Source organism: Coregonus lavaretus (genome assembly GCF_964263955.1).
Source record: "Coregonus lavaretus genome assembly, chromosome: 3".
NCBI lineage: Eukaryota > Metazoa > Chordata > Actinopteri > Salmoniformes > Salmonidae > Coregonus > Coregonus lavaretus.
This window is the reverse complement of record NC_139990.1, coordinates 58375622-58403572: the sequence shown is the minus strand read 5'-3', so window position 1 is coordinate 58403572 and position 27951 is coordinate 58375622. Positions and strand designations below refer to the sequence as shown.

General features: G+C 45.6%; 1 protein-coding gene across 3 annotated transcripts in view; it reads left to right on the top strand.

Moving 5' to 3' along the window:
* The window catches only part of LOC311111060 (E3 ubiquitin-protein ligase UBR5), a 39940-nt gene that overhangs the window by 9343 nt on the left and 2646 nt on the right, over positions 1–27951 (top strand). Inside the window, exons 7-50 of one of the 3 annotated variants that reach the window (XM_084153761.1) lie at positions 239–398; positions 746–895; positions 1600–1793; positions 2088–2204; positions 2436–2701; positions 3031–3148; positions 3334–3518; positions 3745–3854; positions 4244–4356; positions 4676–4837; positions 5057–5168; positions 5311–5465; positions 5735–5932; positions 6258–6468; positions 6780–6906; positions 7228–7475; positions 9727–9850; positions 10130–10227; positions 10493–10650; positions 10800–10891; positions 11038–11184; positions 11353–11471; positions 11631–11757; positions 12011–12140; positions 12529–12689; positions 12875–13114; positions 13306–13432; positions 13625–13736; positions 13891–14022; positions 15303–15560; positions 15835–16103; positions 16382–16599; positions 16779–17012; positions 17251–17324; positions 18594–18766; positions 20379–20513; positions 20901–21115; positions 21405–21525; positions 22012–22396; positions 22557–22644; positions 24527–24671; positions 24906–25036; positions 25305–25365; positions 27701–27882. In XM_084153761.1, the coding sequence (XP_084009887.1) occupies positions 239–398; positions 746–895; positions 1600–1793; positions 2088–2204; positions 2436–2701; positions 3031–3148; positions 3334–3518; positions 3745–3854; positions 4244–4356; positions 4676–4837; positions 5057–5168; positions 5311–5465; positions 5735–5932; positions 6258–6468; positions 6780–6906; positions 7228–7475; positions 9727–9850; positions 10130–10227; positions 10493–10650; positions 10800–10891; positions 11038–11184; positions 11353–11471; positions 11631–11757; positions 12011–12140; positions 12529–12689; positions 12875–13114; positions 13306–13432; positions 13625–13736; positions 13891–14022; positions 15303–15560; positions 15835–16103; positions 16382–16599; positions 16779–17012; positions 17251–17324; positions 18594–18766; positions 20379–20513; positions 20901–21115; positions 21405–21525; positions 22012–22396; positions 22557–22644; positions 24527–24671; positions 24906–25036; positions 25305–25365; positions 27701–27882 (7082 nt within the window). Of the gene's footprint in view, positions 1–238; positions 399–745; positions 896–1581; positions 1794–2087; positions 2205–2435; positions 2702–3030; positions 3149–3333; positions 3519–3744; positions 3855–4243; positions 4357–4675; positions 4838–5056; positions 5169–5310; positions 5466–5734; positions 5933–6257; positions 6469–6779; positions 6907–7227; positions 7476–9726; positions 9851–10129; positions 10228–10492; positions 10651–10799; positions 10892–11037; positions 11185–11352; positions 11472–11630; positions 11758–12010; positions 12141–12528; positions 12690–12874; positions 13115–13305; positions 13433–13624; positions 13737–13890; positions 14023–15302; positions 15561–15834; positions 16104–16381; positions 16600–16778; positions 17013–17250; positions 17325–18593; positions 18767–20378; positions 20514–20900; positions 21116–21404; positions 21526–22011; positions 22397–22556; positions 22645–24526; positions 24672–24905; positions 25037–25304; positions 25366–27700; positions 27883–27951 lie in introns of all 3 variants that reach the window. The other 2 variants (XM_084153763.1, XM_084153762.1) reach the window with 2 other exon arrangements.

Genomic DNA, 27951 nt, shown 5'->3' with positions numbered 1-27951 from the left:
AATTCAGGAAGTGACCCCACCGTTTGAGGATTTCATATCACTGAATATACCCTTTTAAAGAAAAACACTTTTTACAAATCAGATTTGATCGATTTTTATTGCTTGACCAGAGCCCCTCATTCATTATAACAAGGTCCTCAATCCATGGCCTTCACTTCTCTCTGGTGCTCAGTCACCACAGTCACAACATGGTTGTTTTCTGGGTGGTGATCTTCATGTTGCCTCTCCTCTTCCCCAGGCTCAGGTGGTCCTCCAGGGGAAGTCTAGGAGTGTGATCATCCGGGAGCTCCAGAGGACCAACCTGGATGTCAACCTGGCCGTTAACAACCTGCTGAGCAGAGACGATGAGGACGGGGACGATGGAGATGACACAGCCAGCGAGTCCTACCTCCCTGGAGGTACAACTTTATTTCACCTTCAATTATATTCTACATCTTGATCTCTTTAAGATCATCTCTTTTGCGAGAAAGACTCAACATAGCAGCCTTGTATGAAAGAGCAGAGGGCTCTCAAACAGCTTGGTCTGGTTTAACGGGGTTATGTGAAAGCGTTCTCCAGAACTAAGTTTTGTATAGTTAGTTGGTATTTGCAACATTTGTGATTTGCTACATTTGTGGAACCAATGGAGTAGTCCCCAAAATTCTAAATGCAAACTTGTTTATTAACCCATGGGTTTGACCCTTGACTGATGGGACAGCAATAGTCATGTAATAAACATCCCTCTCTTTTGTGTTGGATTTTACAGAGGACCTGATGTCTCTGCTGGATGCTGACATCCACTCAGCCCACCCCAGTGTCATCATCGACGCTGACGCCATGTTCTCTGAGGACATCAGCTACTTTGGCTACCCCTCCTTCAGACGCTCCTCCCTGTCCCGCCTGGGCTCCTCGCGAGGTAACTGACCAACCCGACACTCAGAGCTGCTGCCCAGGGACCGTTGTCCTCTTCTGTAGTCAGGAGGTGGAGATTGAAATCATATTTCTCTTCCTAAATAGTAGTAGTGGAATTGGTAGTAACAAGGTACATGATCTGTTACCTAAATGGATGTAGGATTACTTTTCACCATACATAGTATATGCTTTTAGTTCCCTGATAGTTGAGGTATGCTGTTAGTCAATACTAGTCTTTCCTCTTCAACCTGTCGGCAAAGCCCACGTGGATGTGTTGTTGTGGATGTGTGTGTTGTTGTGGGTGTGTGTTGTTGTGGATGTGTGTGTGGTCAGTAGTGTGTTTTCAGGGTGCTGCATGGCCATAATACCTGTTCTTCAGTGAGCCCTCTGAGAAAGGCCCGCTAGACCCTGTCATATAACAGGCACCTCTCTCTACTGCAGCCCTATGCTGTAGGAAAAACCCTCTCCCACATAATGCATGTCTAGCGCTAATCTATCCTGATCTGTCCTCCTACCTCACATTTCCACATGTGAGCGTGCAGACACCACTATTAACTAACTTTCACATTTTTACTGCCAAAACCCTTTTATTTGCATAATTATAAAACAAATCTCTTTAATTTGTTGACGGGTCTTCCCCAGAGAGTGGCTTACTTTTATCCCGCTGGTGTGACCCCATTGCCATACCAGTTCTCCTTCTTCCCTTAGAGCGCGACTCAGAGCTGTTGCGTGAGCGCGAGTCTGTGTTGAGGTTGCGGGAGCGGAGGTGGCTGGATGGGGCCTCGTTTGACACGGAGAGGGGCTCCACCAGCCGCGAGGGGGAGCCCAGCCTGGACAAGAAGAACATACCCGTCCAGAGCCCTGTCTCTCTGGGCGAGGAGCTGCAGTGGTGGCCTGATAAGGTGGGCGTCGCTGGGAGGATAGGGACATTGATTGGTTGATGGAATAATTTGATTAATGGGAAGGTCCACTCTTTTTGTTGTTCATATATTCAGATGTGATGTCAATAAAGCTTGTTCAGGGAAAATGACAGCATTCATTTATCACATTAATGGATTTCCCACTTGGTTTATTTATATCAATATGTTTTAATAGTTTTCGCTAGGTCTATATCCTCAATATTGCTTTGAGTTAATATGCACAGATCAGATTAGCACATTTTTCTATGTAATGTTTCTGTTGGTGTTTTGGTCCAGGATGGTGTGAAATTTGTGAGCATCGGGTCCTTGTTCTCTGAGCTGGTAGCAGTGAGCTCTAAGGGGGAACTCTACCAGTGGAAGTGGAGTGAACCAGAACCATACAGAAACACGCAGGTAAACAACAGTACTGTACAACAAGCCAACAGGACTGATTGCATGAACAATGTGAAGGATTCAGCAGCAGCCTTTATCAAATAGAATTCAAATGATATATCAGAGACCAATGCTGTACAGTAAGAACACTAACTCCTCCTGAGGACTACTTTGCAAATAAGTGTTTTCATTCAAATACACATTTTATTTGCAACCCCACCCCATATAATAATCAAACTCTCCTCCAATCAGAACCCTTCTATCCGCCACCCCCGGGTGTCCTTCCTGGGCTTGACCAATGAGAAGATCACCCTGCTGTCTGCTAACAGCATCAGAGCCACCGTGGCCACAGAGACCAACAAGGTGGCGACCTGGATGGATGACACCCTGAGCAGCGTGGCGTCCAAGCTGGAACACAGTGCCCAGACCTACCCTGAGCTTCAGGGGGAGCGCATTGTGTCTCTGCACTGCTGTGCCCTCTTCACCTGCGCCCAGCTGGAGAGCAGCCTGTACTGGTGGTGAGTTGGAGTACTTAATCCTCTCCTCTATGGCAGTGGGTTCAAATGGTATTAGTTTTTCTTGAAATGGTTTGAGCGTTTGATTGAACTTTCCTGAAGTGCCAGATTGGCTGGATTTGCACTGGGATTGTGCCAAGCAAGCTCAATCAAGTGCAGCTAAAGTATTTGAAAGAAAACAAATACTAATTGAACTCGGGCAGTGGCTGGCCAGAGGCCCTCGCTCTACTCAAATGTCCAGTCCAAATGTAGAACTCGGCCCTTGAGAGATTTATGCATACAAGAAGATTAGGCTGGAGGATAGTGGTTTATGTTTTGAAATGTCTCCTTAGGGGTGTTGTGCCTTTTAGTCAACGGAAAAAGATGCTTGAAAAGGCTAGAGCCAAGAACAAGAAGCCAAAGTCCAGTGCCGGCATCTCCTCAATACCCAACATCACTGTGGGAACGCAGGTGAGATAACATAACAACATAAAACCAAGACTATGGGAGCATTAGAACCCTGTGTATAAATGTTCCTTTCTTTTTCCTGAAATGTGTTTGTTCTCTGCACCTGTGAATCCGATTGGATGTCTGTTGCGTACACTCGTACACTGCTTTTGAACGAATGTGAACAGGTGTTTGTGTCCTCTCTCCAGGTGTGCCTGAGGAATAACCCCCTCTACCACGCCGGTGCCGTGGCGTTTTCTGTCAACGCTGGGATCCCCAAGGTGGGACTGCTCCTCGAGTCTGTCTGGAACATGAATGACAGCTGCAGGTTCCAGCTGCGATCGCCAGAGAGCCTCAAGAACATGGACAAGACCACCAAGACCCAGGAGATCAAGTGAGTTAGCTTCCAATTTAGAGAGCAGCTGGACTCAATTCGCTCCCTGACCCTTTCCCTGGACCCTAACCCTTCTATGTCTGCATATTTGCAAATATTAAAGGGTTAGGCCCAACGGGAAGGGGTAGGGAGTGAATTGGGACAGATGTTCCCTTTTAAGGCACTCTAAATCAATGGCCCTCGTCTTAAACACTCATGAACTCAATCCTACACATTCTCTCCTTAGAACGGAGAGCAAGCCGGAGTTGGTAAAGACTGAGATGGGGCCCCCTCCCTCCCCGGCCTCCACCTGCAGTGACACCTCCTCCATTGCTAGCAGTGCCTCGCTGCCCTACAGTACGTCACATTACTAGCTACTATACTAACCACCTCTCTCTAATATTGCCATGACTCATTTGCCTTTGAAACGGATGGTGTGGCAATTGCAGGTCTCTTTTTGTTGTTGCTGCTAGCAGTTTGTTTGTCTCTAGTTGATGTATCTGATAATGAAATCTGCTGTATCTGCTTACGAGACCTGGTTTAAATACTTTTGTCAAATGCTTGTGCTGCGCATGATTTAGCTTGCCTGGTACAATTGAACCCCAATAGAATAGTCCTAAAAGTGCAAACCCTGCCCACCTTGCACAGCGGACAAGCTAAATCAAGCGCACCTCGGGAATTTGACATGTTTATTATCTCTGGTCTGGTGTTGTATGAATATCCTAACGTGTTGTGTGCCATTACAGAACGAAGACGCTCAACCCCGGCTCCCAAAGAGGAGGAGAAGGTGAACGAGGAGCAGTGGCCTCTTCGGGAAGTGGTGTTTGTGGAGGATGTTAAAAATGTCCCTGTGGGAAAGGTGGGTGCGGCTACAGGAAGGGACCAGACCCTAACTCTCTCTGGCAGACGGGGGGATAGACACCATTGTTTTGTTTTGATTAACATTGTGTAAAATATTTAGATTGATGACATATTTAATAGTTATTTCTAAAACCTTCTAGTCTATAATTCTCAGAGTAATTTTATTAAATATTTGTTTTCATTTACATGTAAAGACATGCCTAAGAGCAGAACTCAAAGCAGTAGTATCATGTTTTGTATCCTGTGGTTTGTCTGTTGTATTATTGTGGTGTCTTCACGACGGTCCTATTTGCAACAGCTCCATCTTTTAACTTCAGGTGCTAAAAGTGGATGGTGCGTATGTAGCTGTGAAGTTTCCAGGGACGTCAAGCAGCGTGAGCACACAGCCGAGTCAGCCTAGTGCTGCGGCTCCCATAACTGACTCTGACCCCTCCTCACTGCTGCAGGACTGTAGGCTGCTCAGAATAGATGAGTTACAGGTACGACTACTAGATCCTCACTTACACTCACATACTTAGAAAACATTATAGTGTAGTTATTATTACTCACATACAAATGTGTATTTTCAGTGATGGATTAATAATGTTTTCAATTATTTAATTAATCTATCTGTCATTGTAGTATTACGTTTGTACGAAGTAGCTGTTGTATAAATGTTGGTTGTCTAAAAACTGGTGCCCATTTCATTTTTTCAAAAGGTGGTAAAAACTGGTGGAACACCTAAAGTTCCAGATTGCTTCCAGCGCACACCTAAAAAACTCTGCATCCCAGAGAAAGCTGAGATTCTGGCTGTGAATGTTGACTCCAAAGGTAAGAAGACATTAGCATAGTAGCATAACAATGCAATGTGGTAATTTATGTTTGTGCCGATAATGTAGTATTGAGTGTTTAAGTGTAGATATGAATGAATTCTGTGTGTATTTCTGACTTGCTGTGTTGTCTGCCCCTTCAGGAGTCCACGCAGTGCTGAAGACGGGTAACTGGGTGAGGTACTGTATCTTTGACCTGGCCACAGGCAAAGCAGAGCAGGAGAATAACTTCCCCACCAGTAACCTAGCCTTCCTGGGGCAGAGTGAACGCAACGTGGCCATCTTCACCGCAGGACAGGTCAGCACCTCTCCGCTACTCAATACAACCTTTTCTAATATAGCCATGCTTCATGTATTGCGAAAAGTTTGCTTAGGCAATCGCATATCCAACAATTTCCTCAGGTACACATTACAGAAGCTGTCATATGATTAGAAACACATTCAGTCTGTTCTATGGTCCTGAAGAGTTTATTGAACATTTTGACCGAATGGTATAAACTATATGGAAGCATGTAGAACAATGTGCAGGTGTTTCTATTCTCATATGCTTTATGTACTGTATTCCAGGACTCTCCAGTCATCCTTCGGGATGGGAACGGCACAATTTACCCAATGGCCAAAGACTGTATGGGTGGGATCCGAGACCCTGAGTGGTTGGACCTGCCGCCCATCGCCAGCCTGGGCATGGGGGTGCACTCCCTGGCCAACCTCCCCACCAACTCCACCATCAAGAAGAAAGCTGCTATTATCATATTGGCTGTGGAGGTTAGCAAAATGTGATTTATTTATAGCTCAAAGGGGATTATTTATTTGATGGTCAATTTGTTACTGGGATGATCATAACTTTCGCAGGTTTCCCTAGATTGAGTTTACTTCTGGACAACAAAAAAACATGCTCAATATAGGATCTACATTGAAAGTGCTTTTTAGCCCAGGAAAAGGCTGTTTTTAACCCAAGAAACTGTCCGTTATTGTATTCCGTTGTTGACTAAATGCTTTTGTATTTTGCATGTTTTTATTCCTGCTGTAAAGTGTATAGAGACGCTGTGCTGATGCGCTTTAAATAACATTGTTCGACTTGTGTTTCCAGAAGCAGACGTTGATGCAGCACGTGCTGCGTTGTGACTTTGAGGCCTGTCGTCAGTACCTGGTGAACCTGGAGCAGGCTGTTCTCCTGGAGCAGAGTCCCCACGTCCTCCACTCCTTCCTGGGCCACCGCTGCGACGGCAACCGCAACATCCTCCACGCCTGCGTCTCCGTCTGCTTCCCCGTCAGCAACAAGGAGACCAAGGAGGAGGAAGGTAAACCAGGGCCAGAGTGCTGGGTGGTGTATACAGAGAGATGAAACGTTGCAGATGGAAATCAAACTAATTGAGTTAACTGGATTCCCTGTTCTACCTGACACACAATCATATCTGTTCAACACAATATATTCCAATCTGAATGTTCTGTGAGGTTGCACCAGCGTCAAGACTCTTAGTCTCAGAAGGCACAGTGTCAGTTTTGAGCCATCCTCTGTTTTATCTTTCCCATCTCCCGTTTGACTTCCATTATTTCACCATTCTCCATCTCCCTGTGTATGTATGGTAACTGTTGGACTGGTGTTTTCCAGAAGCTGAACGGTCTGAGAGGAATACGTTTGCAGAGAGACTGTCAGCAGTGGAGGCCATTGCCAACGCTATCTCTGTGGTGTCTAGCAACAGCTCTGGGAACAGGACCGGCTCTTCTAGCAGCAGAGGGTAACTAACTTATACAAATCTAAGTCTACTGTTTTTAAGTTGACTATTTTCTTTCAGGGTACATGTTCATGATGAAAAACACTAAAGAACTGGATTATACTAACTGATATTTCCATAATGCACAAGAAGTGAAATAATTTGACTGAGCCTATTGGCATTTCTTTTCATTCTTAGAAATCTGTCAGAATTCCTGTCAGGATGCCATTTAAGACACTTGACACCAAGAACACTATCTTGGTGCCTGTTTATGTCTACATGTCAGTCCCATTGTGTCTTTCCACCACTCATGCTAACCTGTTATGTGTGTTCTGTCTGGCGCAGGCTGCGTCTGAGGGAGATGATGAGGCGTTCTCTGAGAGCAGCGGGGCTTGGCCGTCACGAGTCTGGCCCCTCCTCCAGCGATCACCAGGACCCCGTGTCCCCTCCCATCGCCCCACCCAGCTGGGTGCCCGACCCCCCTCCCATGGACCCAGACGGTGACATAGACTTCATCCTGGCCCCTGCAGTGGGATCTCTCACCACAGCCTCTACAGGGACCAGCCAGGGCCCCAGCACCTCCACTATACCAGGTCGGATACCTAGCTAGATACAGTGAGGGAAAAAAGTATTTGATCTGCTGCTGATTTTGTACGTTTTCCCACTGACAGACATGATCAGTCTATAATTTTAATGGTAGGTTTATTTGAACAGTGAGAGACAGAATAACAACAACAAAATCCAGAAAAACGCATGTCAAAAATCATATAAATTGAATTGCATTTTAATGAGGGAAATAAGTATTTGACCCCTCTGCTAAACATGACTTAGTACTTGGTTGCAAAACCCTTGTTGGCAATCAGAGGTCAGACGTTTCTTGTAGTTGGCCACCAGGTTTGCACACATCTCGGAGGGATTTTGTCCCACTCCTCTTTGCAGATCTTCTCCAAGTCATTAGGGTTTCGAGGCTGACGTTTGGCAACTCGAACCTTCAGCTCCCTCCACAGATTTTCTATGGGATTAAGGTCTGGAGACTGGCTAAGCCACTCCTGGACCTTAATGTGCTTCTTCTTGAGCCACTCCTTTGTTGCCTTGGCCGTGTGTTTTGGGTCACTGTCATGCTGGAATACCCATCCACGACCCATTTTCAATGCCCTGGCTGAGGGAAGGAGGTTCTCACCCAAGATTTGACGGTACATGGCCCCGTCCATCGTCCCTTTGATGCGGTTAAGTTGTCCTGTCCCCTTAGCAGAAAAACACCCCCAAAGCATAATGTTTCCACCTCCATGTTTGATGGTGGGGATGGTGTTCTTGGAGTCATAGGCAGCATTCCTCCTCCTCCAAACACGGCGAGTTGAGTTGATGCCAAAGAGCTCGATTTTGGTCTCATCTGACCACAACACTTTCACCCAGTTCTCCTCTGAATCATTCAGATGTTCATTGGCAAACTTCAGACGGGCCTGTATATGTGCTTTCTTGAGCAGGGGGACCTTGCGGGCGCTGCAGGATTTCAGTCCTTCACGGCGTAGTTGAGACTCCTGAGTGGCGCAGTGGTCTAAGGCACTGCATCGCAGTGCTAACTGTGCCACTAGATCCTGGTTCGAATCCAGGCTCTGTCGCAGCCGGCCGCGACCGGGAGACTCATGGGCGGCGCACAATTGGCCCAGCGTCGTCCAGGGTAGGGGAGGGAATGGCCGGCAGGGATGTAGCTCAGTTGATAGAGCATGGCGTTTGCAACGCCAGGGTTGTGGGTTCGATTCCCACGGGGGGCCAGTATAAAAAATATATATATGTATTCACTAACTGTAAGTCGCTCTGGATAAGAGCGTCTGCTAAAATGACTAAAATGTAAATGTGTGTTACCATCTGTTTTCTTGGTGACTATGGTCCCAGCTGCCTTGAGATCATTGACAAGATCCTCCCGTGTAGTTCTGGGCTGCTTCCTCACCGTTCTCATGATCATTGCAACTCCACGAGGTGAGATCTTGCATGGAGCCCCAGGCCGAGGGAGATTGACAGTTATTTTGTGTTTCTTCCATTTGTGAATAATCGCACCAACTGTTGTCACCTTCTCACCAAGCTGCTTGGCGATGGTCTTGTAGCCCATTCCAGCCTTGTGTAGGTCTACAATCTTGTCCCTGGCATCCTTGGAGAGCTCTTTGGTCTTGGCCATGGTGGAGAGTTTGGAATCTGATTGATTGATTGCTTCTGTGGACAGGTGTCTTTTTATACAGGTAACAAGCTGAGATTAGGAGCACTCCCTTTAAGAGTGTGCTCCTAATCTCAGCTCGTTACCTGTATAAAAGACACCTGGGAGCCAGAAATCTTTCTGATTGAGAGGGGGTCAAATATTTATTTCCCTCATTAAAATGCAAATCAATTTATAACATTTTTGACATGCGTTTTTCTGGATTTTGTTGTTGTTATTCTGTCTCTCACTGTTCAAATAAACCTACCATTAAAATTATAGACTGATCATTTCTTTGTCAGTGGGCAAACGTACAAAATCAGCAGGGGATCAAATACTTTTTTCCCTCACTGTAACTCATTCCTCAACATACAACCACACCTAGCTAGCTACTCCACCACTATCCCAGGTCAGATACCTAGCCTGTGTGGTACTAAATGTCACCCAATTCCCTGTTTAGAACACTACTTATGGCCAGAGCCTGTATATAAGGAATAGGGTGCCATTTGGAACAAACCAATAGCTAGCTACTTCCTCACCATACAGCCATACATGCTCAGATGTGAAGTTAGTGTTTGGGTTACCCTATTGTTGTTCCCGAACTCTCTCAATGTCTCTAATGACCTGTTCCATCCCTGTTTCTCCTCCTGCCCCAGGCCCCTCCTCTGAGCCTTCGGTGGTGGAGTCTAAAGACCGCAAGGCCAACGCCCACCTCATCCTCAAACTGATGTGTGACAGCATGGTTCTCAGGCCACACCTCCGCGAGCTGCTCTCCGCTAAGTAAAGGCTCATTGTTTTTTCTTCTTTCTTTAAAAAAAAAAAAAGGAGCGTTCCATTCTGCTTTTGTATTTTATTGTTTATGATAGAGGCAGGTGTGATTGAAGGGGAGATTGAGAGTTGAGAAGGCCAGTGGGTCTGGTCAAGCCTTTTAATTTTATAACACAGTAATGCCTTGTTTCATTAAAATACTGAACTGAACTATTGCTCAAAAGGTGCTTTCTCTTGATATTTGTCCCCCCCACCTTTTTGTTGCTGTTCTAAAGTGTGTGTGTTTGACAGGGATGCCCGTGGAATGACCCCGTTCATGCTGGCAGTCAGTGGGAGAGCTTACCCAGCTGCCATCACTGTTCTGGAGGCTGCGCAGAAAATGGCCAAGGGTACGTCACTCACTACACTCAGTTCATAGATCTTTGGTTGAGAAAGAGGAGACTATTTGGCAGCGCTACTAATGGATGAGAATGCTGACATGTTGATGTAAAGCCATCTGAAGTCATTCATCTATACATAAAGTGATTATACATGTACTGTGTTTAAATTGGGAGAGAACAGAATTGTTTTAATGGGGAGACACTACCTAAACTTTATGCCTAATAAAAACCCAGATTTTAATGTTCCGTTGCAAAACCTGTCTGTGTTGTGTAGTGGGAGACCCTGGCATGACGGAGAAGGTGAATGCAGAGACTGTGTTCATGGAGATGATCTGTCCCTCGGGGACCAACCCTGACGACTCTCCTCTCTACGTCCTCTGCTGCAATGACACCTGCAGTTTCACCTGGACAGGAGCTGAACACATCAACCAGGTGAGAGAGACACACACACACACACACACCAGGTGGGTCTCTTGGGAGGACAATGCAACGCGCACAACAAATTAGTCAGCCGTTCACACTGGTTTGCTTTTTCACAGATTGGAATCTTTGCTGACCATTTACTCTTGTGTCCCAACTAGGATATCTTTGAGTGCCGGACCTGCGGCCTGTTGGAGTCTCTCTGCTGCTGCACTGAGTGTGCCAGGGTGTGTCACAAAGGACACGACTGCAAGTATGTACTTCACTCTCCGTTCTGGTGTCCTGTGTTAGTGGATTTTCTTACTTATATCCCGGTTTTATAATGTAATGCAATACTGGCACTGATACCTGTGATTTGCACCAGGCCTTTACAGTAAACGTTAATGTCTTTCTCCCCAGACTCAAGAGGACCTCTCCCACTGCGTACTGTGACTGCTGGGAGAAGTGTAAGTGTAAGACGCTGATCGCTGGACAGAAAGCTGCTCGCCTGGACCTTCTCTACAGACTGCTCACCACCACTAACCTGGTCACCAGCCCTAACAGCCGGTAAACACACACACCGACTGACTGTAGGCTGTATTTTGGGTTCTTTGCTAACACGTATTGTTTTTAAATCCAATGTTGGTTCTCTTCAATCTGTAAGGCGTCATACCATTGTATATTTTCGGGGGCTTTAGTAATGTGTTTTTCCTCTTCTCTCTGGCTGGCCAACAGGGGGGAGCATATCCTTCTGTTCCTGGTGCAGACTGTTGCTAGGCAGAGTGTGGAGCACTGCCAGTACCGGCCCCCTCGCATCCGAGAGGACAGGAACCGCAAGGCTGCCAATGCTGAAGGTGGGTGGAGGTTTACTACTGTTGTCAGGCCTGGTTTCACCTCTAGCAACACTGATACTCTTAGCACGATGGCTCAATGTTTATTTTCATTCACATCAATTCTCTATTCTAAGAGACAATTCTAATAGTTTTTTTTATGTTGTCCCTCCTGTGTGTCAGACTCTGACATGCCGGACCATGACCTGGAGCCTCCTCGCTTCGCCCAGCTGGCCCTGGAGAGGGTGCTACAGGACTGGAACGCTCTCAAGTCCATGATCATGTTCGGATCCCAGGAGAATAAAGACCCGTGAGTAGCCCCGCCTGCCTTCACCAGCTCAGTGTCACCTATCAAACCTCTCTCTGTCCATCCCTCCTACCTCTCTCTTGCCATCCCTTCTACCTCTCTCTGTCCATCCCTCCTACCTCTCTCTGTCCATCCCACCATTACCATAACTATTTTAGACAGCTGAAGCAAGCACACACATTTTCTTCAGGAAATGTACCTTATCGGGTGAGCAGCTGTTTTTAACTCTGGCGTCCTGGTTGTGTTGTTTTTCCAGGCTGAGTGCCAGCAGCCGTATCGCCCATCTCCTTCCAGAGGAGCAGGTGTACCTGAACCAGCAGAGTGGCACCATCCGCCTGGACTGCTTCACACACTGCCTCATCGTCAAGTGTGCCCCTGACATTACAGTAAGTCGGGTCAGTCTAGTCACCCCCCCCCCCACCCTTAAATTACTCAGAGCTTCTGGATTCAGTCAACCACAGTTGTAACACCTAGAGGACACACTGCCTATCTTCTGTTGCAAGTACTCTGTCTGGGTCGGTTTCTCAGACACAGATTAAGCCTAGTCCTGGACTAAAAACCTATTTCAATAAGAATTTCCATTGAGCATTTTTTAAAATCCAGGACTAAGTTTCATTTGGGTCAGAGAAGCTTGCCCAGAGGGTACACCACCTATCTATGTGGCAAGTACAACATAATCCCTCTAGGTGTTATAAGTATGTAGAGTCAACCTTGAAGGTGGTCCGTTCCGTGTGTGTTAGCTAACCGTCTCTGGATCTTCTCTGTCTGCTGTAGTTTATTGACACCCTGCTGGGGACCTTGGTGAAGGAACTGCAGAACAAGTACACTCCTGGCCGGAGAGAGGAGGCCATCGTCGTCACCAGGAGGTTCCTGCGCTCCGTGGCCAGGGTGTTTGTCATCCTCAGCGTCGAGATGGCCTCGTCCAAAAAGAAAAAGTATGAGTGCCAAATCCAGATTGATCTCCATTTTCCTGTTGTACTGGGCTAGTCCTTTAGTGGATTTAAACATAGCTTTTATATGTCTTGTGCTGCTCCTAACTCCTAGGTGAATAGAAACATAGCAACAGGACTGATTGGTACTACCAGTTGTGTACATCTAATCTCCTTTGTCTTTGTTCCAGTAACTTCATCCCCCAGCCCATTGGGAAGTGCAGGCGTGTCTTCCAGGCCCTGCTGCCCTATGCGGTGGAGGAGCTGTGTAACGTGGCAGAGTCCCTCATCGTGCCTGTGAGGATGGGCATCGCCCGGCCCACCGCCCCCTTCACCCTGGCCAGCACCAGCATTGATGCCGTGCAGGGAAGTGAGGAACTCTTCTCTGTGGAACCCTTGCCACCGAGACCCTCCCCAGACCAGTCCAGCAAGTGAGTTCGCACAGACCGACATGCAGACCGTGTTCCCCAGCTCTGTTGATTTGGAGGTCTTTGTGACCTGCCTCTGGGAAAATGTAATCTAGGGTAACACTTCTGCCATGTATAAATTGGTTTAAAGGGGCTTGGATTTAAACATGGGCATTGTTAACTCAAATGGTCTTGCTTGCCTGTGTGTGTGTCAGTCCTAGTCAGACTGCGTCGTCCTACATCATCAGGAACCCCCAGCCTCGCCGCAGCAGCCAGTCCCAGCCGGTCAGAGGAGGGAGAGACGAGGAGCAGGATGACATTGTGTCTGCTGACGTTGAAGAGGTGAAGAGTCTCACTAGAACAGTAACATTTCAATGGGGGGCAAAGATCAAAGTGTTGGGTGTAATCAGGGTTGCTGTCAGTTTAATTGGAATTTCAGTTTACTTCCGAAATTGAAATGGAATTTAGCCCAACCCTTGGTGTCCTGTGCTTTCTCTGTACTGATTCCCATTTGTCTACCTTTGTCTGTGGCAGGTGGAGGTTGTCGAGGGCGTTGCCGGGGAGGAGGATCACCATGAAGACCAGGAGGAACAGGGAGAGGAGAACGCGGAGGCAGAGGGACAGCATGATGAACATGATGAGGATGGTAAGAGACTGGACTGACGCCATCTTTTTTTCTACCACTGATGTGTTTAGAATGAAGCACATTTTGGAATCTTACTACAAATGATTGACTGTGATGATGCCTATGATGACGATGATGATGGCGTTTGAAGAGGGTGATGTCCTTTCCTCTCTAGGAAGCGACATGGAGTTGGATCTGCTGGCTGCCGCAGAGACCGAGAGTGACAGCGAGAGTAACCATAGCAACCAGGACAATGCCAGCGGGCGGAGGAGTGTTGTCACCGCAGCAACTGCCGGCTCCGAAGCAGGTATTATAATTCACACCATTGTCTTTTGTTTTCACATTTTAGATGAAGTCATTTTAATTGAATTGAAATCCCTGGTTTAATTTCCTCTGGGATGTGGCCACTGGCCAGCCACCCTTATTAATGACCTAATTTAACGATCCTGCCTGAGTTCTGGAGACTGCTAAATGGATATTGCTTTCTGCCTCACCATCCTCTTTAAATATCCAGTTGCTGTTCAGGCTGACTAATTATTTGTCTTGTCACATTATCACCAGTCTTGACTGGCCATCACACCAGCCAGTAAAAGGGAAGAGGCCCTTTTTTTGTTTATCAAAAGTTCCTTTTAGGTCACATTGATGTTCTTACCGCTGTTGACAACATGGCTTAAGACTGCAGACAAACTAGTCTACTACTAAGGCTCAATAATCCATGAGTATCATTACTCAATACTCAATGTATTTCATTTGCAGGAAGTAGAATGTCCCTGGCTTTTCAAAATGTTGGTATGGGCTTCTTTTTACTACAATGCATAATATATCAGGGCTAGAGTGACCTTTTTGAGATGCACACATAGCTTATCCTAAGGAGTTCTCCCTGTATTCTCTCCATCTCACATATCACCATGGTTCTCATCACCTAATAATATCATACTCACAAGTCTAACAGTCTTCTTGGTGTTTCCCCTTGAATAACAAACTCCATTTTGCCTTTTTGTTCTTTGTTTGTGGTTGTAATTGCGTTTGAGATGGCAAAGTCAGGAAAGATGTATATTTACGGTGTCTTTTCCCCTCAGACACTACTATGATCACAAAAAAATAAGACAAACAATAGAAATAAGAACTCATCATGATGGAACCAATGCCCTGTGCCCAGTATTTCAAAAAGTGATCGATCTGGATTTAGCCTATCGGATAGGATTAAATGCATAGCTGGAAATGGAATGAATAGAACGGGAGTCCCCATTTCAAGTTAGTATGTTAAATTCATTCTATTTCTATGCATTTAATCCTATCCGATAGGCGAAAACCAGATGGATAACTTTTGAAAAACTGGACCCTGGTGTAACTGGGGTACTTTAGCCTAATTTGAACATCAAGAAGCACCACAACGGTGCTTCTTGATGTTCAAATTAGGCTAAAGTACTGAGTTTAGCCGCTCAATGTAGCATGGTAGCTAGCTAGCAGTGGTGATATCTGGTCTTGTGGTGGTTTGGAACACTAACCTGCTACCTGGCAAGGTGAGCAGCCGCCCACACTAATCTCTCCTCTGTTTCCCCGTCCCCCACCTCTTCCTCCTCCAAGGTGCCAGCAGTGTTCCTGCCTTCTTTTCAGAGGACGACTCCCAGTCCAACGACTCAAGCGACTCGGACAGCAGCAGCAGCCAGAGCGACGACGTGGATCAGGAGACCTTCCTATTGGACGAGCCCTTGGAGAGGACCACCACCGCCTCGCACGCCAACAGTGCTGCCCAGGCGCCACGCTCCATGCAGTGGGCCGTACGCAACACCCCCAGCCAGAGAGCAACGGGCAGCGCCCCCTCCAGCTCGTCCACCCCTGCTGGTCAGTACTAATACTAATAATACTACTACTACTACTACTACTACCACCACACACACACTAGGCCGTATGCAACATTTCTCGCATATTAACACATCCAAGATAGACTGCTTTTAGAACAGTCTTGCAATTACTTTTTTAAATGTAATTTGACTGTCATTCTACCGCAAGAGCATATTGGACTGAGTCAGTGGGAAGCGTTTTCGTGTGATGATCTGCTGGGGAATATGTTGGTGAGGTCTGTCTGTGCTGACGGTCATCTGTCTGTGCCCTGCAGCGAGCTCCACAGGTCTGATCTACATCGACCCGTCCAACCTGCGGCGTAGCAGCGCCATCAGCACCAGCGCCGCCGCTGCGGCTGCAGCCCTGGAGGCCTCCAACTCGTCCAGCTACCTGACATCAGCCTCCAGCCTGGCACGGGCCTACAGCATCGTCATCAGACAGATCTCTGACCTGATGAGCCTCATCCCCAAGTACAACCACCTGGTCTACTCCCAGTACCCTGCTGCAGTCAAACTCACCTACCAGGACGCTGTCAACCTGCAGGTGACAGACACACAGTCCACACACAGGCTGACAGGCAGATCACGTTGTATTATGTTACCTACCAATGGTCACATGTTAAAGTGGTTCTGGAAGTATTTTTCAGCATGATTATTCTGTTATACCTATACGATAAGAAGCCATACAGACACATTTCTGAATAAGGCTAATAAAGTGAATCAAACGGTTTTGATGAGATGCAAATGCTATTGACTTTTACACTACACAAGTGCTATTGACGTTCTGACTGAAATAACCTTATCTGTGTGTTAAACCACCAGAACTTTGTTGAGGAGAAGCTGATCCCTACGTGGAACTGGATGGTGTCCATCATGGACTCTACAGAGGCTCAGCTGCGTTATGGCTCGGCCCTGTCCTCAGCGGGCGACCCCGGACACCCCTCCCACCCCCTCCACGCCTCGCAGCACTCCGCCCGCAGGGAGCGTATGACCGCCCGCGAGGAGGCTAGCCTCCGCACCTTAGAGGGACGCAGGTCTGGGTAAAATAAGTGTTGTCCAAATTGGTGTTATCCAAAGGTGTTATCCAATCTTTTCTTCAATATAGAATGCTTTATTGGCAATCAGCAGTGTTTCATAGGCCCCCACTAGTTTGCAATTGTTTATGGATTATATTTCAAGTCGCGATCTGTGCTGACGTGTGTTCCTTCCTTTCTCCCAGGCGTGCGGCCACTCTGCTGACAGTGCGTCAGGGGATGATGTCAGCGCGGGGAGACTTCCTGAACTACGCCCTGTCTCTGATGCGTTCCCATAACGACGAGCACTCTGACGTTCTGCCCGTGCTGGACGTGTGTTCTCTCAAACACGTGGCCTACGTCTTCCAGGCCCTCATCTACTGGATCAAAGCCATGAACCAGCAGACCACTCTGGACACAACACAGATGGACCGCAAGAGGTACAGACTCCCCTGGAATGGTGGACATGTTTACACACTCTTTCTCAACTGTCTTTTCTCAATTCTTCCATGGTTCCTCTCCTCTGACCTTGGCTTCTTCTGCAATGTTTTTTGCGAAGGAAGCGAGGATGTGAGGAATCAAGGAAAGCCTAATTGAGAAGGAGCCACTGACTCCCTTAGAAAATGACCCGCATGTCACATATTCAGTGTGATTTAACTCTATTTGTTTATCCCACAGGAACCGTGAGATTCTGGAACTGGGACTGGACAATGAAGATTCTGAACATGAGAATGACGAGGACACCAATCAAAGTAAGTTCATCGAATTATGAATGATATGCTTTTATATTTGTGTGTTCTATTTGAAGTGTTTTCGTACAGGTTTCTTAACCTCCTTATTTTTCACCTCAGTTTGATTGATAGCCATTTTAAGAGTTTGAGTTACTAGTCCATTGATCTGTGGAGCGCTGTTAGGTTGTTTTCTGGTATTGGAAGGCAGACAAGCCAGAAGAAAGGCAGTTAGGCAGAAACGAGGCAAAAAGAAGAGGGCAACTCCCAAAGGTACGGTTAAGTTCAGATTAGACAAACAGTTTTGCCCTTTTTGAGTCACTTAAATCTGACAAACAACACTTAAACGGTTTGCTCAATAAGCCACCTTAAGTCACTGTTAGTGAATCTATTTGCCCCTTTTCTAATTTTCTCTACTTTTGCATATTTTTTTATACATAATGTTATCAGATCTTCAACCAAAACCTAATATTAGATAAATGGAACCTGAGTGAACAAATAACACAATTACATACTTATTTTATAAACAAAGTAATGCAACACCCAATGCCCCTGTGTGAAATATGTAATTGCCCCCTTTACACTCAATAACTGGTTGCGCCATCATTAGCTGCAATGACTCCAACCAAATGCTTCCTGTAGTTGTTGATCAGTCTCTCACATCGCTGTGGAGGAATTTTGGCCCACTCTTCTATGCAGAACTGCTTTAACTCAGCGACATTTGTGGGTTTTCATGTATGAACTGCTCGTTTCAAGTCTTGCCACAACATCTCAATTGGAATTAGGTCTGGACTTTGACTAGGCCATTCTAAAACTTCAAATTTGTTGCTTTCTAACAATTTTCATGTAGTATATATTTTGGTTATTTGTAAACTCAGGTTCCCTTTATCTAATATTAGGTTTTGGTTGAAGATCTGATAACATTCAGTAGCAAAAATAGAGAAAATCAGAAAGGGGGCAAATACATTTTCACGGCACTCTCAACCTTGTTCCTGGAGTAGGTTTTTGCTCCAACCCCAGTTTTAACTAACCTGATTCAGATCATCAACCAGCTAATTAGGGGAATCAGGTGCGCTTGATTAGAGTTGGCTTGAACCTACAGGACGGTAGCTCTCCAGGAACAGGGTTCAAGAGCCCTGATATAGGTAATAGGCAGTTGTTTGCACTATGTACAGTAGTCTTTGGTCAGTCTTTCCTTGTTGGCCAGTCTTTCCTAGTGGGCCAGTCTTTCCTAGTGGTCTTTTGCAGTGTGGAGAAATGCAGGGAAGCAGTGCTGACCTCTCTCCCTCTCAGGCTCCATGCTCCAGGATAAGGAGGATGACCCGGTCCCTGCTGAGACGGGACAGAACCACCCGTTCTTCCGGCGCTCTGACTCCATGACCTTCCTGGGCTGTATCCCCCCCAACCCCTTCGAGGTCCCCCTGGCCGAGGCCATCCCCCTGGCAGACCAGCCTCACCTCTTGCAGGTTAGCGCATTTCTTTAATTTGCACTGACCGGTATAGGTCATTATCAATAAAACGTCACAATACGGTGCAGAGCGTTCGATTGGCTGCTGGGGGGCAAGGAGACCTCCAGCTGCTCTAAAACCATTGACAACTATGTGCAGTTTTAAAGGGATTGATAAATACATGTTATAACTATTTGGTTTTAATATCACCTCTTGAAGAGCATAGTCAGAACTACACATTTCAGATTATTCCTCATGTAGTTCTATCATCAGAGTTATACAGCAAGTAACTGCATGCTTTTCATGATCAGTAAACATCAATTGATCATGTATTTTCAGATACGTAAGGGTAGCCTATCATTTGGCATGTAGCCAGCTAGCTAAGCAAACTGTGTCACTTAGCTTACTTCATCAGAGGTTAGGCTTTTGGAAACAGCTTGACATCGGCAAGTCCTCGTCAAGTTGTCATTCGTACTACTGTAATCACCACTATAGATGGCAAGCAAATTAAACAATATTTGGATATAGCCATCTAGTTTATCCTCTGAAAGTTAGCTTGTTAACTAGCCATATTGACATGATCTGTTATTAGCTAGCTAGCCAATTTGACGTGGTCCATAAATCAATGTAGCCTATCATGTCTGTCAGCAGCAATCGTGATTAAACACAAAAAATGTTGGAAAGGGTTTAATGTTAGCTAACTTCACTAAGTAGATCTACGCTGGTTGGAGAAAAAAGTACGTTAGTTCTACTTAGCACTATGTTTAACCAACTGTACAAAGTTTCTACCGGTAGCTTGCAAAGTAAACGTCATTATCAGCTAACGATAGGCTTACATCAGCAAATGCGTTGCTTGACAGGCAGAGCCCACAAAGAATGGGGAAATGAACCTAAACCACTCATACTTATCAGGTATGGTTAGTTCACTTTTCACTAAATTATCAAATTAATGGCGGCCAATATTGAGATATTGTGAGGCTACCCTCACGTATCTGGAATTACATGATCAATTGATGTTTACTGATCATGAAAAGCGTGCAGTTACTTGCTGTATAACTCTGATGTTAGAACTAGCTAAATATGGAATAATCTGAAATGTGAAGTTCTGACTATGCTCTTCAAGAGGTGATATTAAAACCAAATAGTTTTAATAACAACAAATAACATTTATTTAACAATCCCTTGTCAATGGTGTAGTTGTCAATGGTTTTAGCAGAGCTGGGAGTCTCCTTTCACGCCAGCAGGCAAATAGAATGCTCTGTACCTTATTGTGCCATTTTATTGATAACTACCAACAAGAGAAATTCTATTAACAAAGTGGAATTAAAGTGACGTGCAGTCGTAATGGGCTCACAAAACAGCCTCTTCTGTACATACAGCCTCTTCTGTACATACAGCCTCTTCTGTACATACAGCCTCTTCTGTACAATCCTTAATGCGGTGTTAAGACAGTAATTATGTTAACACAGCTATAGAGCTTCTTTGCCTCCTTATACCTTTATGGGGCAAGCAGTGCAATATACTCTAGAAGTCAATAAGTCCACCACTACTAATAAGTTGCTCATCTCTGTTTTTTGTTTGTTACAATAATATGACACTGCAACTTATTTTATTTTTTTCTACCTCCCAGCCCAATGCAAGGAAGGAGGATCTGTTTGGCCGTCCTAGTCAGGGCCTGTACTCGTCCTCGTACACAGCAAGCAAAGGCCTGGCCGAGGCCACCCTGGACCGCAGCTGCCTGGAGGTTAACATGGGATCCTCTCAGGTATACATAACGCAACGCACTGCCCGCCCTGACAACACACCGGCCCTGCGCCAATACTCTTATCATGCACCCTTCCTTTATCCCTCGTCCCTTCAATCAACATGCATCCTTCCCTCATCTCCCGTTCCCTCCTTTCTTGAAAGAATCACTGGTCTGACATGACTGGATTGGTGAAAGCAACGCAATGGAAACTGGAAAGCTTGCTTACGCCAATCTATGTTAGGTCAGTGATTAGTACTTCATGGAAGAAAAAGAGGAAGGAAAGATGCATCAAATAATTGGAACAGGGCCACAGTCTTCAAAGTACATTTCATCATAAAAAAAAACATTCATTATAGCACCATTCACTTCAACCAGAGCTGTGTTGTGTCCCCATGGATCCCACAGATCCTACCCACCAAGATGTCCTACTCAGCCAACCTGAAGAACGTGATGAGTATGGAGACTAGTCAGCGCGGCCGAGAGGACCAGCCCATGGACCAGGAGCTAGTGGCTCCAAAGCCAGGCCCCTCACCGCACGACCTAGCTGCCCAGCTAAAGAGCAGCCTCCTGGCTGAGATAGGCCTCACCGAGAGTGACGGACCCCCGCTCCCTTCCTTTAGGTATGGTACACGTCTTAGTGACTAGTAAATAAATGAAAATCCCATCTAGGTATGCTTTCTTAGTTCGCTCTCTCTTTGCTTCAATAAGGAAACATTGAATATAGTTATAAAGTGTTTTCCCCCCTCAGTTCTCTCCCTCTGCATCTTACAACTGCATATGTAAATGCTCCTTACTCTCCCGTCTTTGGTATTAACAAGGAAGTAACATCTCTGTGCCCTCTCCTGTGTTCTCCAGACCCCACTGTAATATTGACTAGGAAGTATAACATCTCTGTGTCCTCCTCTCCAGACCCCACTGTAGTTTCATGGGGATGGTGATCTCCCATGACATGCTGCTGGGCCGCTGGCGTCTGTCTCTGGAGCTGTTCGGACGCGTCTTCATGGAGGACGTTGGAGCAGAGCCTGGATCGGTATGCACACTCAGGGATTGGTGTTGAAACACTTGTACTTTTATTATATTTACAGTATTTCCCCCACCCCAAACCATTAATACAATGAAATCCACAAAATTATACAGCTAGACATACACAAAATAAAGAAAAATACCATTACCAAGATGATGGGCTAGAAGCATGGGGAAATGTCTAGATAGTTTATGAATTGCCTGGCTGGGCTGTTGAACAGCGCATTGATAATTCAAATGGAACTGTTAACAGGCTTTACCCGTGGATTATCGTGAATAACTAACGGCTATCAACCAATCAGCATCCCGGATCCAAATGTACGCTTTTATAACGGTCACTACAGCACTACAGATTTCTGTCCCCAGATCCTGACAGACAAACATGTAATAAAGAAAAGTACAATTACCAAGATGAGATCAGGACTAATTAAACATAAAAACAGTTGAAGATCTAACCAGACATTTAATCCTGTCTGTCTGATCCCGTCCCCAGATCCTGACCGAGCTGGGGGGCTTTGAGGTGAAGGAGTCTAAGTTCCGCCGGGAGATGGAGAAACTCCGTAACCTCCAGTCCCGTGACCTTGCCCTGGAGGTGGACCGTGACCGTGACCAGCTGATCCAGCAGACCATGAGGCAGCTCAACACCCACTTTGGCCGGCGCTGCACCACCACACCCATGGCTGTGCACCGCGTCAAGGTCACCTTCAAGGACGAGCCGGGCGAGGGTAGTGGCGTGGCCCGTAGCTTCTACACTGCCATCGCCCTGGCCTTCCTGTCCAATGACAAGCTGCCCAACCTGGACTGTGTGCAGAGTGTCAGCAAGGGCATGCAGGCCAGCAGTACGTGTCATCACGATTACAACTCAAGTATGACATTGAGTATGAAACTACTAGCGTCAATTTATTAATTACTTAACCCAAATGTCACTTAAACATGGTGGTGGTGACAACTTACTACTACCAACACTCTGGGGGAAGCAATAGGAATTTCAGAATAGCATAGAGATATATCTTTCCTAAAGTCTCCCTCTGTGTGTAGATCTGATGCAGCGGCTGAGGAACAGAGACCGGGAGAGGGAGCGGAGGAGTGGAGGGCTCCGAGCCGGCTCTAGGAGAGACCGAGACAGGTGAGAGACCAACCTCCCTGCCCATCAACCCTGTGGTTGTAGTGTGTTTTGGGCTATTAGGACATGTTGCCTTTCAGAAAACATTTGACCTTCATCTGTTAATGTGTTAGGTTGGAGTTACACAGAGCAACTTTCAAGCAAATTTAGTTGCAGTTAGAGGTTGCAAGTGACATCTCAAGAAACTTTGCTGATATACGAAGTAACTCAAACGTGATTGAAATTGCGTGCAACAGCCAATCAAATTGAAGCTGCTATTGTCATATGGTTTGAGAAGTCTTAACTCAACTAATGTAATCTGCTGCATTACATCATGATTTCACAAATTAATTGTTTATCCAACCGCATGGTTATTGTATAAGAATGGTTTTGGAGATTATGCTGGCTGTACAATTTAGCTAGCTAGTCAAAATGAAATTGACAGCAGTTCATGTTGGACAATTTCAGTTGAATCTGGTCTGAGAGAGGTCTGGGTTCACTTCAAAAATTACATTTATTGACTACCAAACCATGTACATTAACCATGACTTCCCATAATGCCAATATTTATTTACAGCTCCCGTTTGGCTAATGTCTCTTCTACCAACCTTGATCGCGGTTCCCGCAGCACTGACAGCTGTGTTGACATGACAACTGGGTCGGAGTTCCGAACCTTCAAATGGAACATGTGCGAAGCATTCATTTTGATTGGCTGTTGCTTGCAACTAGTGCACAAAGTTGCATTTTTTTGCAACTGGATGCATCCAAGTTGTAGATTAATTGCTTATCAGTTGCTGGGGGTGTTACACGAAGCAATCCAAATGCAACATAGTCTGAAAGTTGTAACTATAGCCTTAGACATCTCACTACTCAACTATACCAAAAGTATTATTTTTTTTACACTGCTGAGCCGAGCCAAACCTAGCTGGCCTGGTTACGCATCCATCATAGTTTCTGGCCTGCGCTGCATTGTCTTACGTCGGATAGCGCAAACACTCATGGGATAGCTACAAAGAAGTCAGTCTACAATATGCTGTCCTAACATTTGAAAAGGTTACCAAGGTGACAACGTCCACTGAATCTCCTTTCATCCTCAAGAGTCAGTGAATCTTACCAAAAACTATAAACCTGGAGCTAATTTCTTTTTTTAAATGTCATGAGCAAGGCTTCACTACCTAATTCTATATCTAGCGAAGGTGTTTTGTGGTGGTAGAATCTGTATTTATGAAATTCTAAATGTGTACGAACATTTCAAATCAATCCATATGAAAAGAAAGACAGGGATGCTAACACCAGTTCACACACTCAATGCTGAATAATCCATCTAGCTAGCTAGTGTAGTGAAGTTCTAGCTATGCACATGAGTTCTCATGATATCTGTTCTGCTGTGATTAGTGCACCGAGTTCTACAGCACAGCTGACTTCTCTCTGCGACGTTATCGCGTTGGCCAATTTTTACTGAGTAGCGAGGCACAATGGCAGCTGTTAGTCGGATACATGCTGATTTCTGAGAACAGTCCCATAACTTTGGTTCTGTACAACTTCATCAACAAGCTGTTAAACTAGCTACCGTATGGCCATTCAAACAAGGTTGTACTAGGCTGCTAGCTGGAGCATGGTTTGCCATAGTAGCCAGTGTGTCATAGCTACCGAGAGCGGAGCGATTTTCAGAATTAGGAACTAGTGTTAGACGGATGAGCAAAATTGATTTTTAGAGATGAGTTCCACGTCCTACAAGACCGATCGGTTGATGGACGAGCATCGCGTAGTAGTGACGAGCATCACATAGGAGTGACGTGATCTGGCGTAAGACAATGGCCTGCACTGGCCAGTTTGGTTCGGGTCGGCACGATGGTGTAGAAAGTTTGAAGGCGCTAGCTAACCTTCCCTTCTGTGTGTGTTCTAGGGACTCGAGGAGACAGCTGTCCATTGACACCCGGCCCTTCAGGCCAGCCTCAGAGGGGAACCCCAGTGACGAACCTGACCCCCTGCCTGCCCACAGACAGGCCCTGGGAGAGAGGCTGTACCCCCGCGTCCACGCTATGCAGCCGGTACCTACCAGCTTTACAACAATCAAACAAGCACAGAAATTATACTTGTCTTGTGATGAAGTATCTGTAAAGTAATAAAGTATCTATCATCTATAAATACAGTATCCAATCTATAATGCGTAATATCTATATACAATCAACAAGGAATACTGTATGTGATGGGTGGTGAATAAGTGATAACTTCAGGACAGTGATACATAATGTGACTGATTGGGGTTGTTCCTTCCTCTCCAGGCGTTTGCCAGTAAGATCACAGGGATGCTGCTGGAGCTCTCCCCAGCCCAGCTGCTGTTGCTGCTGGCCAGTGAGGACTCTCTCAGGGCCAGGGTGGAGGAGGCCATGGAGCTGCTCATTGCACATGGAAGGTATAGTACAGTGTCCTATTCACCATTCTGTTGTCATTTTGTTCTCAAAATGGCACCCCTACTCACAGTGCACTACTTTTGACCAGAGCCCCTAAATGCTGAATAGGGTGCCATTTGGGACGCATCTTGTCACCCTACACAATTTCAAGGATGCCCTCTTGGCCAGGTCTCCCTTGTGAAAGTGGTATTTTGACCTCAATAGGACAACCTGGTTAGATAAAAGTGAAATAAAGGATACACTGACTAAAACCCCTCTCTCCTTCCACAGGGAAAATGGTGCTGACAGCATACTGGACCTGGGTCTCCTGGAGGCTCCTGAGAAAGCACAGGTAAACTTCAGCTCTCCATCTCCGGTCCCAGCATGCCTCAGCTCTGTGGTCCAGGCACAAGTCATTAGTGCCTGAGAGAAAGTTGTATGAAGAATAAAAGGAATGTGGACATTCATGTACTGGTTAGAATTCTCTGAATGTGGCCTTTTTAGAGGTTTACTATAACATAATACAAATATTCACCTCATGATCACCCAATTATATTATGCTCTAATAATAACAGAGGGGATATAGGGGACTGTTTAATGTCAATATTTCAGCCTTAGCAACCTTTCTCAAGACCAGTCTCTTCTATTTTACTGGGTGGCACTAGGGCTGTGGCGGTATGACATTTTGTCAGCTGGTGATTGTCAAGCAAATAACTGCCACTCTCATGGCAATTGACCGTTAATTAACATAAACACGTGTAGCATCTCCTGGCTTCCATGCATAGCCCACAAGCCACTGATGCAGAGCTTTTGGAACATCTACATTTTTAAAAGTATAATAAATCAATTTAGTATAGCCTACACATCACAATAAATCCATGATTTATTTTAGACAGGTCTAAAGAAACACGATATTAAGAAAATGTGGTCTATTTCAAAAGAACAGAATAGCATACTCGTAGTTGTCCTTATGTTAGGCCCTGATATGGCTATGGCTGTGGGCTACACTAGTTCATTTAGCAGACAAGATTTGCTTAGAATTCCGTGGGATTATTTTTTATTATTTTATAGTATGAAGAATACAATTGAACATAGCTTAATAAAATAGAAAGGTTGTTTTCTCCAAACGATTTCAGAGGAAGTGTGCACATGCGGCTATTCTGTGTTGAGCGGTTAACAAAGGCACTGGTCCTCCTATACGCTTGATTTAGAGTTATTTATGCAACTTTAGTTGTGATACAAAGGTTGGGCTATATGTTTTGATTTTAATACATTCTAAGGCTGCATGATGGGACTCTAATGATGATTTGAAAAAAGTCGCAAATTGCACACACTTCATCAGTTTGACAAGCACTTGATAATATTCTCACCAGGCCTTGAATTTCCCAGCGGCATCCCCCTTGTGTGGCCGTAATGCCCCCTAAAAAAATCTGTGCCTTTTGCGGCCAAAGTGGCTGTTGTGCCCTTGGGCTGAATATAATAATTATAATTCCCGGCTGTCGTGCTCCGAAGCACCTCGCACTCACATGGCTCTCTGATGTAGCCAATGCCCCTCACGTGATCGGGTCCTTCTCATAGGCATTTCAGCTAAGAAGTAGGCTACAAGTGAATGAAGACACACATCGGGGACGCAACTGCGAAGATGTTAGAACTGTCCACATTTAGCTTACCTTTCATCAGCCAACAAGATGACTAGGCCTGACGAACAGCAAAAGCACTAGCCTATGTCAATCTACTATCCCCCATAGTACAGTACTCTGGGACGGTTGTGGGATGCGATAGATCCCAAATTAATACAACCACTAGCATAAAAAAATACTTTGAAAAGCAATGAGGCTGATGCAACAGATCAGAACGTTTAGCTTAAAATGTTGATAAACGTTTAGGCTTTCTTCACATTATTATAATAATAATAATAATATGCCATTAAGCAGACGCTTTTATCCAAAGCGACTTACAGTCATGCGTGCATACATTTTTGTGCATGGGTGGTCCCGGGGATCGAACCCACTACCTTGGCGTTACAAGCACCGTGCTCTACCAGCTGAGCTACAGAGGACCACGTTATAAGCGTAGGAATGCGCACACGGCAGTAGGCTATAAGCGCGAATGTTCCAAAATGCAATCAATTAGCGGGAAAACACTGTTCTCAAAAATGACAGCAAATGCGATCTATTTATGTGTTGCTTTATTATAAAGGTGCATTTTTATGGTGAAAATGTTCTTCCCCAAACTTAACTCATGCACAGCCTATGTATGCCAGTTAGGCTCTACACCGGTTATAAAGCGGATTAATGTGCCTAATTTTAAGAAGTTATTTGGCCACTTTCATTGTGATACAAACCTTATCAAAACATATAGGCCTATGGGCTAAGCTACGATTACATTTGCATTGAGGTCAGAGTGATTAGAGGGACAATAGAGTGCTGAGTACCAGGCAGTTAGCAAGTTTGGTAGGCTACTAATGACCATCAGCAGCATCAGAGCTTGGAGAAGCCTAATTACCGTGACTACACGGTCACGTGGAATTTGACTGCCGTCGTGACTCGTGACTGCCGGTGTGGCGGTAATACGGTCACCGTGTCAGCCCTGAGTGGCACTGATTTTCATTATTTTACGCTGTAATAACAATAGAATTAGTCAATTATTGTCAATTATGAATAAAGTTCCTCATTTCCTGGTTGTAGCAGCAGGAGAACCGTAAGCGTCATGGCTCCACCCGCAGTGTGGTGGACATGGAGCTGGATGACCCTGAAGACGGAGATGACAACGCTCCCCTGTTCTACCAGCCCGGGAAGAGAGGATTCTACTCTCCCCGGCCCGGCAAGAACACAGAGGCCAGGCTCAACTGCTTCAGGAACATCGGCAGGTAAGTAGGGACCACTGGCTGAGTCCTGACATCCTATTCCCTTTATAGTGCAACCAGGACCCATAGGGA